This window comes from Monomorium pharaonis, chromosome 10 (assembly GCF_013373865.1).
Source record: "Monomorium pharaonis isolate MP-MQ-018 chromosome 10, ASM1337386v2, whole genome shotgun sequence".
NCBI classification, from domain to species: domain Eukaryota; kingdom Metazoa; phylum Arthropoda; class Insecta; order Hymenoptera; family Formicidae; genus Monomorium; species Monomorium pharaonis.
In genome coordinates this window covers 14680382-14695270 of record NC_050476.1, presented here as the reverse complement: position 1 = coordinate 14695270, position 14889 = coordinate 14680382, and the positions used below count along the sequence as shown (strand labels likewise).

General features: G+C 34.1%; 1 protein-coding gene and 1 long non-coding RNA gene across 2 annotated transcripts in view; one reads left to right on the top strand and one right to left on the bottom strand.

Moving 5' to 3' along the window:
- Nucleotides 1–7652, bottom strand: part of LOC105836115 (protein AATF) — a 37430-nt gene extending 29778 nt beyond the window's left edge. The window contains exon 1 of the mRNA XM_012679937.3: nucleotides 7202–7652. Within this exon, the coding sequence (XP_012535391.1) occupies nucleotides 7202–7395 (194 nt within the window). The 5' untranslated portion in view covers nucleotides 7396–7652. The remainder of the gene's footprint in view (nucleotides 1–7201) is intronic.
- LOC118647552 lies at nucleotides 116–3716 on the top strand. Its single transcript, XR_004964749.1, has 2 exons — nucleotides 116–2419; nucleotides 3081–3716. It is a non-coding gene; the product is annotated as an uncharacterized LOC118647552 (long non-coding RNA).
- Nucleotides 7653–14889: the final 7237 nt, after the last annotated feature.

The window sequence follows — 14889 nt, the reverse complement described above, 5'->3', positions numbered from 1 at the left end:
ATAACAATACATTTTTTATTTATCATAAAATTCTGATATTTTTGTACAATGTCGTGTTTATTTTTTAATTTTGACTTTACCAAACAATTATTTTGCATATTTTTAGTTGTTATTTTTTACTTTTTTAAAATTTTTTTCCACTCAACATACAGAACAAAAAATGTATTTGCAACATGCGAGTTGCATTTATAATATGTTCATGGTGCAAGAAACATTTAGGTTTCCAATGATTTTCTGTAAATTTCCACCCACAACAACGTTATACAAGAATGTTAGAACCTTATAATAAATAAAAATGTATTTTTTATTATATTTAATAACATTATAGAAATTTAATAAAACCGCAAGAAAATATTTTTTATTTTAAAGAATAAAAAAATAAATTTAATTGGCATATAAACTAAAAAATGAAATTGTCACAACTGGCCTTGAACCCAGCTCGCACGAATAACAAAACAGTAGATGCGCACTTAGCACCCGCGGCCATCGCGTTTCATGCCGAAAAGTGGCTTTTCTTACCGGCCAAAATGCACATATTTAGATGCAATTTTCTCAGAAACTAAGGCCCATTCACCCAAAAACCAAAACACTGTTTTTGTTTTTTCAACTCTCCTTTTGAATGCTCTATGGCTCATTCAAAAGTAGAGTTAGCAGATGTTGGCATCTTCTTGTAAGATCTGTAAAATACAATTCTGGTAGAAATTCTGTATCATTTTACTTATTTAAGCTCATTTTTTGTCGTTTAATATGTAGCATCTCAAAAATAAGTATTTTTTTAATAAGACGGTTCTTTGCCTAAAATTTTGAAATGCTCCCAGTCAAATTCACAATTCTAATCTATGATTACAAATAACCTATAATAAACCATATTTTTTTATTAATATCTTTTATTTTCTTCTTCTTCTTCTTCTTTACGAAAATCTTGAAGGCTTGTTTCACCAATTTTGATTCTTCTCTTGGGATATACAGAGTGTCTCAAAATATACTGGTCAACGCTCGTTGATAAAAAGGTAGAAGGATCGAGATGAACGTAAAAGTCTAATATTGTCTTAAGTTAGATCTTGGGTTAGATCCACCAATAATCGAGGTATTAATTTTTCAAATTATGCAAATAAGAGCGCGCCGAGAGAAGAACTCGATCCGCTCAAGCCATAACACGGAAGAAAAAATCTATCGTGAATGTATTATAAGCTTTCATTAATTTACTGTTCACGATTACGATAGAAATTAATTAAATTATTTGCCGATTCCATACGTTAATATCTCGATTATTAGTGGACCAAGAGAATATTAGACTTTTATATTCATCTCGATCCCTTTTACCTGTGCGCGATGGAATGAGCGCGTGTGAGAAGAGGCGAGAAACTCGAATGAACGAGAGGGGGAGCGGCAACAATCACTTTTCTAAAAACTATTCTTTATTACAAATGTACAAAGTTAACAGGACAAACACTTATGCCGCGAGATTAATTCGCGCGAGAAGCGAAGCGGTCACGAAGGGCGATGCGATCGCGATAGATTCTTACGGCAGAATGAACGGAACAGGGCGCGAAAAAGACAAAAGAAAACGAGGTGGCAATGAAGAGAGCTCGGAGCATCTCTCCGTTGCCAGGTAACTCAAAAACGTGCTGATAACAATTCCTTATTAGGCAAGCCGTGCTGATTACAATTCCTTATTAGGCAAGCCTGCACGATTCCCGGACTTTCCAAAAACAAAGACCTATGTGAGGTCACGGCCACCGTCGAGTTAAGCCCCGTGCATAATAATTCCGGTCCCGAACATTAATTCCGATCCCAAACATACCTTTTTACGAGCGTTGACCAGTATGTTTTGGGACACCCTGTATATATTTAACATAAATTAAGGAATTAAAAATAATTTGCATTTAATAATAAAAATCAACTCAAAATAAAAAAAAAGTAAATTTATGGAATAAAACATATATTTAAATTGAAATAAAATATTTTATTTGGCGGAACTCATACAGAATACCGACATTTGTCATAAGGCTAAGGAAAAATGCCCAAAAATCTTACCAGTATTTATCAAATAAAATACAATATTTATAAATTATTCTATTTAATGCGAGAAAATCTACATGTGTGTTTAATATAAAAAATGTGTTAACGTTTTTTTACATTTACAAAAAAAAATTGTATGGGGACCAAAGATCTCCTTCCTATTACTAATGGACACTTTATTAAAGCCTCACGTGACGCACCTGCGCGAGAACAACCGTCCGTCTATCCATCCATCAACACTGATGCTAAATTTATTCGCCCATGTGCAAAATGAATTGCATATATACATCCGTATACATGTATATAAACCAAAAGCTGCTTTTTCAGCTCGTAATTGGTAATGTGAACGAGTATATTGGATAGTGTATTGTCACAAGTATTGTTCTTTCGTGAACATGTAAGTATCTGCTTTTAATTTATTACTTTTTATTTTCTTGTTTTTTTTACTTTAATATTATTGAAATTATAAAAATACGTCAATCATTACTGTATATGCATATAATAATATATACAACATAATAATATATGGAAAACAGAAACAAATAGAGCAAGAATTAAAATACCAATTATGTATATACATTAAAATAGATCAAATCTTTAATCTTAAACATTTATTATATTGATAATAAAAAAGTGTCCCGTTTAATTCTGTCATCGTCACTTATTTTTTGTCATCTTTCATATTATTCTCCAATTTCGTATTTCTAAAAAAATTATTTTTTAGAGCAATTTTCATAACAATAAATGTTGTAATTAATGTTGTAATTGATTCAACAAATTTTTTATAATTATCTGTATTAGCACAACTATTTTGTTTACAAAATTATTTTTTTATTTACTTTAAATTTCAAAATATTTACTTTAATGTCCTGTACTGTGGTCTCCCTATAACTATTACTCGGTTTTAATGGCTTAATTTATTTTTACTTATTATTTTTTTATCAAGAGAGTTAGAGACGACATAACTATCATAAAAAGACAATTCTATTAATTATGAAGTGTATTATTTTTTATATATAATAAAATATTGAAATATATATTTAATTTTAATATTTCAGAATGCTGCAATTTAATCCATAATGTGATATTTTTACTCGCTATATCTTTCAATAGTTTGGATTATCCGAATACTCCGACAACTTCGCAAAAAAGACGAGTGAATGTAAAAATTGAACGTATGCTATTAAAAATAAAAAATGAAGAACAATTTCAATTAGAAGAGACAGAAACTTTAGATTTTTATGATGAGTATAAGATCCCAGAAGCGGAAAAAGTTTATTTATTAGAGGTGGATGAAAAAAAATCTATTTTTCAGAAGAAGTTATTTGTGATTTAGTTGAAGAAACAATATCAACTGACTATAAGAGGCAAGCTGTGGAATACTGGAAAAGTAGTAAGACAAAAACAAGATCGCTTGAAGGAGTTAAGCAAAAATTTAGAAAAGTTACATCAATACGACAATTACGACGATGGGAAAACTATTTCATCCAAGGTAGTAGAAGGCCAGAAAAATTTAAAAAATTTCTAAATACACATTAGACCATTTTCATGAAACATTTGAAAGAAAAATCATCATTTATGACATTGACATCGCTCGATGGACTTCTCAAACACAAAATGAAGAAAATGTGGTAGGATTCAAAGCTCAGAGGAATGGGTACAAAGATTTAAGAAAACACATAATATTGTGTCTAGAAAAATAACAAAATTTATTACAAAAAAGTCTCTATTATCAAAACCTGATTTAGAAAATAAATGCGATACATTTATTACAAATGTAAAATATTATATTAATCGATTTGGTGTGGAAAATATTTATAATTCGGATCAGAGTGGATTTCAGTTAAAATTTCATTCTGGACGTACTTTAGGTCGTACTTCACTCCAAAAGGTATTAAAAACGTAGAATCCGTAGTACAGTTTATATCAGCAATCACGCATAGCTATACAATTCAACCGACTATGTCGGCTGATGATAGATTATTATCACCTCTTTTCATAATATTAAAAGAAATCATAGAAACATTTGGTCCGAGAATACAAGAAACATTATTCAACGCGTTTAATATCTTTGCTACGGCTTCAAAGTCAGGCAAATTAACATCAAATCATGTAAAAACTTGGCTAAAGTAAGTATTTTTTCCGAATCGGGCCACAATCAGTTGTTAGATTCATGGAGTGGACATTGCCCTAACATAGTTTCAGAAACTAAACCAGATTCTGCAACAGATATTGTTTTCCTAACTAGTCCGGCCGGTACAACGGGAAAAATACAGCCATTAGACGTATACGGATTCCAATTGTGGAAGAATTTTATTAAATACTTTTCTGATATTATTATGTTGTTAGATCTGGCTTTAGATCTTCACAATAGAAATAATATCTTGAAATTACAGTCATCAACACACCATCAATTTCTCGGCGCCCAGGTTTCAAAATATATTTAAATATGTGTGGACTAAAAGTGGAGAATGCATATGATAAATACCTGCGGGCTATTCTGATAGAATTTGAAATACCAGTAGACTTTTGTTTTAAAAAGAATTCTAAAGTAAAATGCGATCTTTGTGATGAAATAGCCATTATAACTTGTTCTTGGTGTAGAAAATCGCTTTGTATAACACATTTTTTCCATGAACATCATCTTTGTAATGAATATGTGCATAAAAAATGTAAGACACTTATAAACAAATTGTGTATTGATTTCTTTAAAAAAGATATGTTTTAAATTATTAACATTGGTAAGATTTTAGCAGTTTACCTTACCCATGCAATAAATGTTGGTTCTTTTATTTTTGCCTAATAAAAATTTTAATTTGTATAAAATTATGTTTGTAACAATTATTTTAACTTCTTTTTCCTTTTCCTTTATTCTTTCTTTCATTTTTACTTTATAATATTTTTTAATTAATATTTCTAATTTATTGAATTATATAATTATATTATCAGAGCGTACTACGTGCATATAGTGTAAATAATATAATTATGCAAACAATTATTGCAGTTTATATTTTATACTTTTCTCTTGATATTATATTATTTTGTTATATTGTATTTGTAGTTCTAAATATTAAGAAAATATTTTGCTTTATATTAATCTATATTCGCATTTGTAACAATAAAAATGTACGTACGCACATACATATATATATGCTACTTTTGTTATATACATATATGCATTTATGCTTTATATCTTGTAATACGTTGGGTATTATGTAATTAAGATTAATCCGTTTTTATGTTCTAATATAAAAATATATGCAGGAGAGACAGTTATTGAATGTGACGCGACTAAAGAAATTACACAATTCTAGCGCAGCGCTTATAGCACGAGATTATCACCTCGTTTTGCCAATAATTGAGAATGATGGAACCCATATATTATTATATATGGATGGGATGGATTCGGCTTTTAATGCTCTTTAATTTTTGTTCTTACAAAACTTTCAAAATGTTGAAAAAAGTGATGGGGGTGAGGTAAATTAAAGTTTTAAATTTTTAAAATATATAATTATACTATTGTAAAGAGTATAAAATACCATAAAACTTTTATAAAGAACATTTTTTCATAAACCTTATATTTTCAAAGATATTCGCTAAAAACAAAAAAATGCGTTATTTTTGAGGGGTGGTTTCAACCCTTAAACGTCGAGATACGCGACTAAAAAAAATATGGTCGTAATATTTTTTTATGTTCTACAACATATCCAAAGCTCATTAAAATCAGTGAGGGACAGTTCGGTCCGTTCCCTTGTAAGAGCATGTCAAAATTTTAGACGAAGAACCGTCTTATCAAAAAAACTCATTTTCGAGATGTTACATATCAAAATAACAAAATGAGCTTAAATAAGCAAAATGATACACAATTTCTACCAGAACCGTATTTTACAGATCTCTGGCATATTACTGCAATTATAGCCTTAACTCTGATTAGATGTCAATTTCTTTCATTCCTCATTGCCTTTTCTATCCCTCCCCTACTTTATCCTTTTCCCTCTCCTTTTTTATATCCTTACTCTATTTATTTTCCAACCACAACACACATCACTCATGTTTTTGACACCAAAGACTACGTTTGTCTTTCTAAAATCTTCATTTCTCTTTCCACCTACTGAGTATGTTTTAAATACTGCATTAGCAAACAAGTATTAATTTTATTTCTTGTTTTTCTATCTCCTTTAATGTATTATTTCAAAAAAAATAATTCTAATAAATTAGTCATATTTACAATTCATCTTCATATCACAAAGAATTAAATGTGTATATAACAAATTTTACTATTCTCGACAGTCTTGATTTAAAGGGCCTTGAGGACAACAAAAAGAGGCAAAAAAATTGCCATTAAGACACAAAACAAGACAGTTATTGTGCGTTGCTTCAAGACGTAACGCTTAAATCATAAAACATATCTTAAGATTGTAAGTCAGCTATTCTGCTAAGGCCCAAACTTTGACATCTGTTATGGACTTTCTTAATGAATCTCCATTAATTGCACCGTTTGTTTTAATTATTACTGAAAAATAATGTTACACATCTAATCGGATTGGACTCCAACTATGTATTATCTGCGCTGTATTTCTATATTTAGATACTGATCTGATTACAGATCAAAATGTTTATTTGTTTGAGTTGTCAATATAAGAAAAAGATAACCACTGACTTATCAAGTTTTTCAATATAAATAAGGACCTTAGTAGAACTGCTGATTTATAAGGCCTTCTTTGTTATGTACTGCTGCACTAGTGCAATAAGTTAAAATAAGACAAATATATTTTTTCTCATTCTAACTTGTTATGCCAGTGCAGCAGTGCAACGACAAAGAACAAACCTATAATTTCAAGATATTTTATTTAAGTCTTTCTTTAGTAACAATAACTGTTTTGTGTCTCATGTCTTAAATTACAAATAGATTTGTTTTCTAACTTAAGACAGACTTTAGTTATTGTGTGTTACTAAAAATAAAGATTTAAGTCATAAAACTTGTCTTGATATTATAAGTAAGCAAAGGGCCTAATAGTTTTATAAATTAAGGAATATTTTCTTTAAAAAAGGCATGATTAACTATGGCATTTGCAGAAAATTGTATACCTCCTCCCTTGATTTTTTGAATTCCTTAAGATATCAATTTCGATGAAAGAAATTTACATATTTATGAAACATTACGTTCATATATAATTACCTCTTGTCCACTTGATCTAAGGTATCAATATTCTGTCTTCGTATTTCAGCCGTCTCTAAATAGTCATCTGAGATATCACTCTCACTGTAAGGTTCTACTTTCGCTTTCGTATCCTCTGGCTCCTCGTCTGAGCCAAAATCTGGTTTCGTCGTAATTAAGGCACTTATTTTATCAGCCAAACTTTTTCCAGCCATTTTTCGCACTAATTGCGTGATCAAACTAGAAAACACGTGTTTACGAATCAACTTAACCTTAAAAGCTTCAGTTCACAATACATAAGGTTTGTTTTTTATTCCTGCACTGCTGCACTGGTGCAATAAGTTAGAATAAGCGTTTTCTACTGGGAAAACTGGTGCAGCACTAGCGCTGTGGTAGATTTCGATGAAAACTTCACTAGCGCAATAATAGACCTATGGTTTGTTCGCGTCGCCATGCTTCGACATGCTCCTACTCACTCCAACGCATTCTAAGGCCTGGTCTACAATAGATGTTGTAAGTCGTGTCGTAAGAAATTTAGCCAATCATAGTTGATCTTAGAGAAGAAAGAGAGAAGAAAAGCGAACATGATTGGTTAAATTTCTTACGATACGACTTACGACGTCCATTGTAGACCAGGCCTACGCATCCCATGCTACTCCCGAAAGCACCACAGTGTTGTCAACTTCAGAAATAAATATTATGGATTCTAGAGATTTTCCATCATTGCCAACATTCTCCCCTAGTTTTTTATGGATTTTGGCTCCTTACCCTGCGGAATAGAACGTGCGTCATAGAAGCAGCCAATCAGAGCTTTGCCGCATCAGAATGCGTTGATGCTGCAAAGCTCTGATTGGCTGCTTCTATGACGCACGTTCTATTCCGCAGCTTTATTTCGCACCATGTGATTTCGGCCTTAGACAGGTTTAAAAACTAAACAATTTCATTGTTATAAAGTTTACTAAAATAATGTAAGAACATATACTTTAATGTAATACCTTAAAGCCATATACGCACAACGAACATAACATCTATTTTAATTTGCACTGGCACCTTCCACCGTCTCGAAAGACGGTGGAGCAAAAGTTGCACTCAGTGCAATTTTTTTGCACCAATTTTGTCAGTAGAACACTAAACACTGAAAATATGTGAACTGATTTTTACAGTGGAACAATAAAATTGCACTCAGTGTGCACCAGTGTTGCACTAGTTTTCCCAGTAGAAAACGCTATAAGACAAATATATTTTTTCTCATTCTAACTTATTGCACTAGGACAGCAGTGCAGGAATAAAAAACAAACCTAGTAAGACAAGTGGTCTGTTCTTTTTCGCTGCACTGCTGTACTGGTGCAACAAGTTAGAATGAGAAAAAATATATTTTGGTCTGTTCTTTCTAGCTGCACTGTTGCACCGGTGCAATAAGTTAAAGTAAGACAAGTATATTTTTCTCATTCTAACTTATTGCACCAGTGCAACAGTGCAGCTAGAAAGAACAGACCATTTGTCTCACTTTAACTTATTGCACCAGTGCATCAGTGCAGCTAAAAAGAACAGGCCAAAGTATACTTTTTTTCATTCTAATGGTATATTCACACAAACTTGCATAAGCGCATAAGCATATACAAAAGAAAATTGATTGGTCTACAAGCACTTACATAAGAAAGTAGATCAATCGAATTCCTTATGCATATGCTTATGCGTTTATGCAAGTTGTGTGGATATACCATTAGGGCTACACACACGCATATCCTGCATATGCATAGCATAAGAGCTCTAGGCCAATAAGCATTTTCCCAGACAGCACAGGATATCCTATGAATATCCGTTTTATGTCCATTTCTTGTCCTGATGTCCATGGACCTTAGTAGTTAAGGCTAGGCCGGTTCTAACTCGGGAGCTCCGAGAGGGGAGCGGGTGTGCGGGGGGAACTCGTAGGCGCGCGGGGGCATGATGTCACGCGGATCGGGGATCTCGCGGCGCGGAATTGCTGACGCGGTATTTTCGGGTCCGCGGCCGCGGTGCGGGAATTGCTGACGCGGGATTTTCGGGTCCGCGACCGGTAGAGGGGGAATCGGGGTCCGCGACCGCCGCCCGCCGCCCGCCGCCCGCCGCCCGCCGCCGCCGCCGCCCGACGCGGTACTCGCGCTCTCTCTCTCACCCGCGATCTCTTTCAGCAGCCATCGCCGCGGTGCTTGCGTTCTCCTTCTAATGAATTTCTCTCTCTCGCTCGTACGCGATATCTTCAACCATACAGTCTTATCTCTTTCTCTTTCGTTGCGTTCTTTCATACGCAGTCACATATATACGCTCCCGCCCATCTTATCTATGTACCTCCTACCAAGTTCCGCACGCCATTATACCGCAAAAAAATAGGGCAGAGAGAAAATAAGTTAGAATAATTATTTATGAAATTTTTCATTTATTTATTTCATAACGTATCATATACAATATTTGCCTGATGTATAAGTTCACAATCTACAAGATTTTTTCATTTATTCGTTTTGTAAAGCATCATATACAATATTGTCGGATGCATAAGCCAATAACTCGCAATCTACGAGACACGTCTTATCATATTTTTCATGTAATATCTTTACAGCATCACTTTTATTAGTGACATGATTTTGACGTAAAATAGTAACAAATTGTTTATATTTTTCGCTAACAATATAAATATTTTGATGCAATTGATAGCATACTTGTTCAACACAATCTTCCAGTTCTAATAAGAATTGTATGGTTGATGGTTTCATATACATACTAGTATTATATAATGTTAACTTTACAATATTTTCTTTACGTATATTTACGAGATCTATAACTAAATCGTGAATCGAAATTCTTGAAGAAGGTACAGCTGCCTGCATGAGTTGCACAATATCCGCACGTCTCTCGATGAACGTTTTCCATATCGCATAAGTCAGGTGTAGGTGACCTATGCGACTTTGGTTGTCACCAATCACTAATTCTACACAGGGCATAGATTCCACCCTGATTCCGATGTCCAAATATTTATATGCTGTAGCAGTCAAAGCATATCTCCTTCCCAAGATGCGCGGAATATAGCGCGGCTGCGATAATGTTCTCCCCTACAGCATGAAATATTGCTGCAACGTTGCAGAAATATTGCAATAGTGCATAATATAACCAATATTGCAGAAATATTGTAGCAATATTACAAATATAATATTCCCTAGCAAATGTTGCACAATATTGCAGCAATATTACAAATGTAATATTTCTTAGCAGATGTTGTGCAATATTGTAGCAATATTACAAATGTAATATTTCCTAACAGATATTGCACAATATTGTGGCAATATTATATTGCAACCGTGCAAAATTTATTTCCGTATAATCCGTATTTCTTAATCTAGAACTAACAATAAGTAATATTTTACATAGTTTTAAGGGACAAATAAAAAAATAGAGCAGAATATTTTTATTTTAAATTTTTATGTAAGATTAGAGCTAAAAGATACATAGATGTGCAACAAATTCTGTAATCACGACAGCGTTGCGTCCCATACTAGATTGAGTGAAGCAAGTCCAGAAGATGTTCACTCTGACTTATATATATAATACATTAATTAAACATGTGTGAACCATACATGCATGTGTAATTCTAGCATATAAATTGATCAGGATGGGCATTTTCTGGACTTGCTTCATTTTAATGCTTACTTAAATCTAGAATGGAACGATATTCGATATCCGTTGGTGTATGTTAATTTAATTAATTACTTTTTTAATTAATAATTTTTTTAATTATTGTGCCGTAACGGTATGACAATAAATTCATTTTCCGTTTTTCGTATAATACACATCTTACATATTATTTGATTAATTTAACCACCTGCAACATTTCCTTCATATTGCGCATTAACGTTTCAGAAATATTACAGCAATCTTACAAGAAATATTGCAGCAATATTGCTGAAATATTACAGAAATCTTACGGGGAATATTGCAGAAATATTGCAGACATATTGCACAATATTGTTTTGGAGCGGACATAGGAATATTGCTGCAATATTGCAGCAATATTTTCTGCAATATTCCAATCTTGCAAAATAATATTTCTGCAACGTTGCCGCAATATTTCATGCTGTAGGGGCTGTAAAAAGAATACAGGGAATTAGAAATAAAAGTGCAAATAAATGTAGAAGGAAATATAGAAGAAAATATAGAAGAAAAAATTTAAAAATTAAAAATACTTACGGTTTATCACACGCTTCATTTTGCTGGATCGGAACGTAATAGTTCATCCTCGAAAAGTTCGTCGATTGTAATAACGTTTCAAAAACCTTTGCTGTCCGGTAATAAACGGGTACCGATGTCTAAACTCTTTTTATACTGTACACCTCTCCACATACTTCAATAAGAGTAGTGGGAACAAATCCCTTATTTGATATATATTTTCTGATGAGATCATTAAAATTCGGAGAATGCAAATTTTACAAAAGCGCCGATGTATGGCAGCTGCGATGTAAAAATATGCTTTAGGCACGTACACAAATTATTTGATACATATTTTCTGATGAGATCATTAAAATTCGGAGAATGCAAATTTTGCAAAAGCGCCGATGTATGGCAGCTGTGATATAAAAATACGTTTTAGGCACGTACATAAATCATTTGTTATATCTTCTGATGAGATCATTCAAAATCATGCATTCGAAGAATGCAAATCTTACAAAAGTGAAGCGCAGATGTACTAATGTACATCTAAAAACAGTTAAAACAAAGAAATGATGAGAATATATATAACTGGTCGGAAAGCGCATGGTATAACATTTGATGATTCGAACGCGACGCGAAAGTGATTCGAGTGACGAGTGATAACTGGTTAGGAAGCACATGGTATCACATTTGATGATCCGAATGCGATGCGAAAAGTGAATTAGCGCGACATGAAAAATGAATGATCAGTTTAATGATCTGGAAAACTTTGTAAATGATGTAAATAATGAAAATTTTGTGAATGAGGTGCTCCAAATGAATGACGGCAACGTGATGGACGTTATAGATATTAACTTTGAAGATGTGATAGATGATGAGGATGAAGAAAGTGTAGTATCTGAGGACAGTAATTATACAAGTGATTGCAGTGAAGAGTTTAATGATACCATCGAGAAACATTTAACACATGCGGAAGTGAGCGTGATAACTGCACGTACGAGACATTGTGCAATATATTTTTATTATACTACAGGTGGTACTTATTCAGCCTGTGCCGAATGTATCATGCAAATAGCGGACACAGATTTCAACATAATGCATGCCTTCCGCAAACATATAACTGACGCGTTTGGTAGGTTAGACGGTAAATACTGCTCGAATTGCAGACAGCCTATGTTTGTGTTGATTCCGTGTAATATGTGTCCAGTGTGCACACATTAAAGACTTTTAGTATAAAACTACATTATTACAACATAAATGACGATATCGTAGAAGATGCCATTTATGTTCTTAACAATGATGATGATTCCGAAAAACGAAATGTGCAGAGAATATCACCAGTGCAATTTCTACGTGATCGAGAACTCGGTATACGCGGAACGCATGAACGCACCGTAATACAGGAAGTTTACATACACGACCAATTTGTTCATAACTGGCCTCATCATATGAAGCACAAATTATATAGAGAGTTACTCAATTCGGTTGACACCGATGATAATGAATATGATATAGCAGAACAAATCGTAGAAAAGACTCAGGAATGCTGTTACCATCTCATTGAGATACCAGCAGGTGTTGGAAGGTATATCGAAGTGATAGCAATAACGTCCTACTTTGCTTATGATACTGAGAATCCCTATGTAGAGAAAATGCTGCGTACTTACCACGAATTTTCAAATCTTTTGAACAATGATGAGGATGAATACGTTCTGTCTGAGCAAGAGAAGGAGATACGTTTTTATATTCGATGTGAAAGACGAAGCAAGCTAATGCAGTTTGAAATTCAAGACAAATTTCGATTCTGCATTAGGTGCTACGAAACTATATGCGAGTGTCCTGTTGAAGATTGTATGGTGTTGTTTTAAAAAAGTGATAAAAAGACAACAGTGATAAAAATGGAGAATAATTTCGAGCAAGTGGAACGCGAGCTGTTGGAGCAAGCAAATGGAGTCGCTAACTTGGGCGAGTGTTTTATGTGGTTGCAGCGATGCGACGAATTTATACAACAGCTTGAGGAACATAGCCGCATCAAGCGTCCTCGGCTTGCCATCGGACAGAGACAATCGTTGGTTGCGAGGATCGCGCGACTCGAGAGTGAAAAAACATTATTACAAAGACGTTTTGTACATGTAGGCGGTAATTACGCGAGCACTAGTAATAACGCGAATAAACTCGTGTGGCGGGAAATAGATGCAGCGTTCGAGAATCGCATTCAGACAGGTGCAGTGATAAATACAAACTATATTGAACCGCGAACGTTTTTAGAAGGCGCAGGCGGTATAGTGCTCGAGCGAGTGCGGGACGCTCTAGAGGAACACAACAGTGTGAAAGTAAACACTGCGTTTAATGGTGTGTTTGTAACGGGTGATAACCGTGCAAACAAAAGTATAAACACTAAAAATTGTGAATTATTTCAAATGTTAAATTTGGACGAGTGGTATGAGTGACGCGTTATCGAGCCCACATTAGCATCACTCGAAGAGTTTCAAGAACGTGATAGCGGGTGGGCGCTATCGCGAATTCTCAATTTGACTCTAAATATAAATAAGTATAATCCTTTACACGCAGGGTGTCACGTGACGTTACCGCGAGAAATAATAATGAAACGTGCGGTAGTGAACGTTAATTCAAAGGACAATGCATGCTTCGCGTGGTCAGTGGTCGCTGCGCTATACCCTGCCGAAAGAAATTCAGAAAGGGAGTCATCATATCCGCATTATACAACAGTTCTAAAGTTTGACGACATTGCGTTTCCCGTTACACTAAAGGATATAGGAAAATTTGAGAGTCTTAACAATGTATCGATCAACGTCTACGGGATCAAAAAGGAAATGGCGATGCTAAAGATTCTTCCGCTGCGACTCTCCAATGACAAGAAAGAGAAGCACGTCAATTTATTATACTTGCAAAATCTGCGCGAAGGCGGCGTGGGTCACTTTGCTTGGATAAAAAATCTGTCCCGTCTCGTTAGCTCCCAACTGAATAAAAAGGAGCACAAGAAATACATTTGTGATCGGTATGTATACTATATTCACATGCAAAAAAAAACTTTCATGATCTAGCAAAAAAGTAATTAAAATTTTTTTAATTTTTACAGGTGCTTGCACTATTTTTTGTCTTGCGAGAGGCTGCAATTACATGTTGTGGACTGCCAGACGATGAACGACTGTGCTATCACACTGCCCGCTGAAGACAACAAATGGTTAAATTTTCAAAACGTAAACCACAAGGAACGAGTGCCCTTCGTTGTCTACGCAGACCTCGAGTGTGTGCTGCGAAAGACACAACACAATGCAGAGCAAGTGTCGTACACATATCAACAACACGAAGTATTCAGCATCGGATACTACGTGCGATGCTCGTACGACGACGCGTTATCTACGTATAGGTTTCATCGCGATAAAGATTGCATCGCGTGGTTCACGAAACAAATTGAAAAATTAGTGCATAATGTTAAAACTCGTTTATCCACTAATGTCCCCATGGAAACGTTATCGAAAGAACAATTGGAGGCATACCGTAGCGCG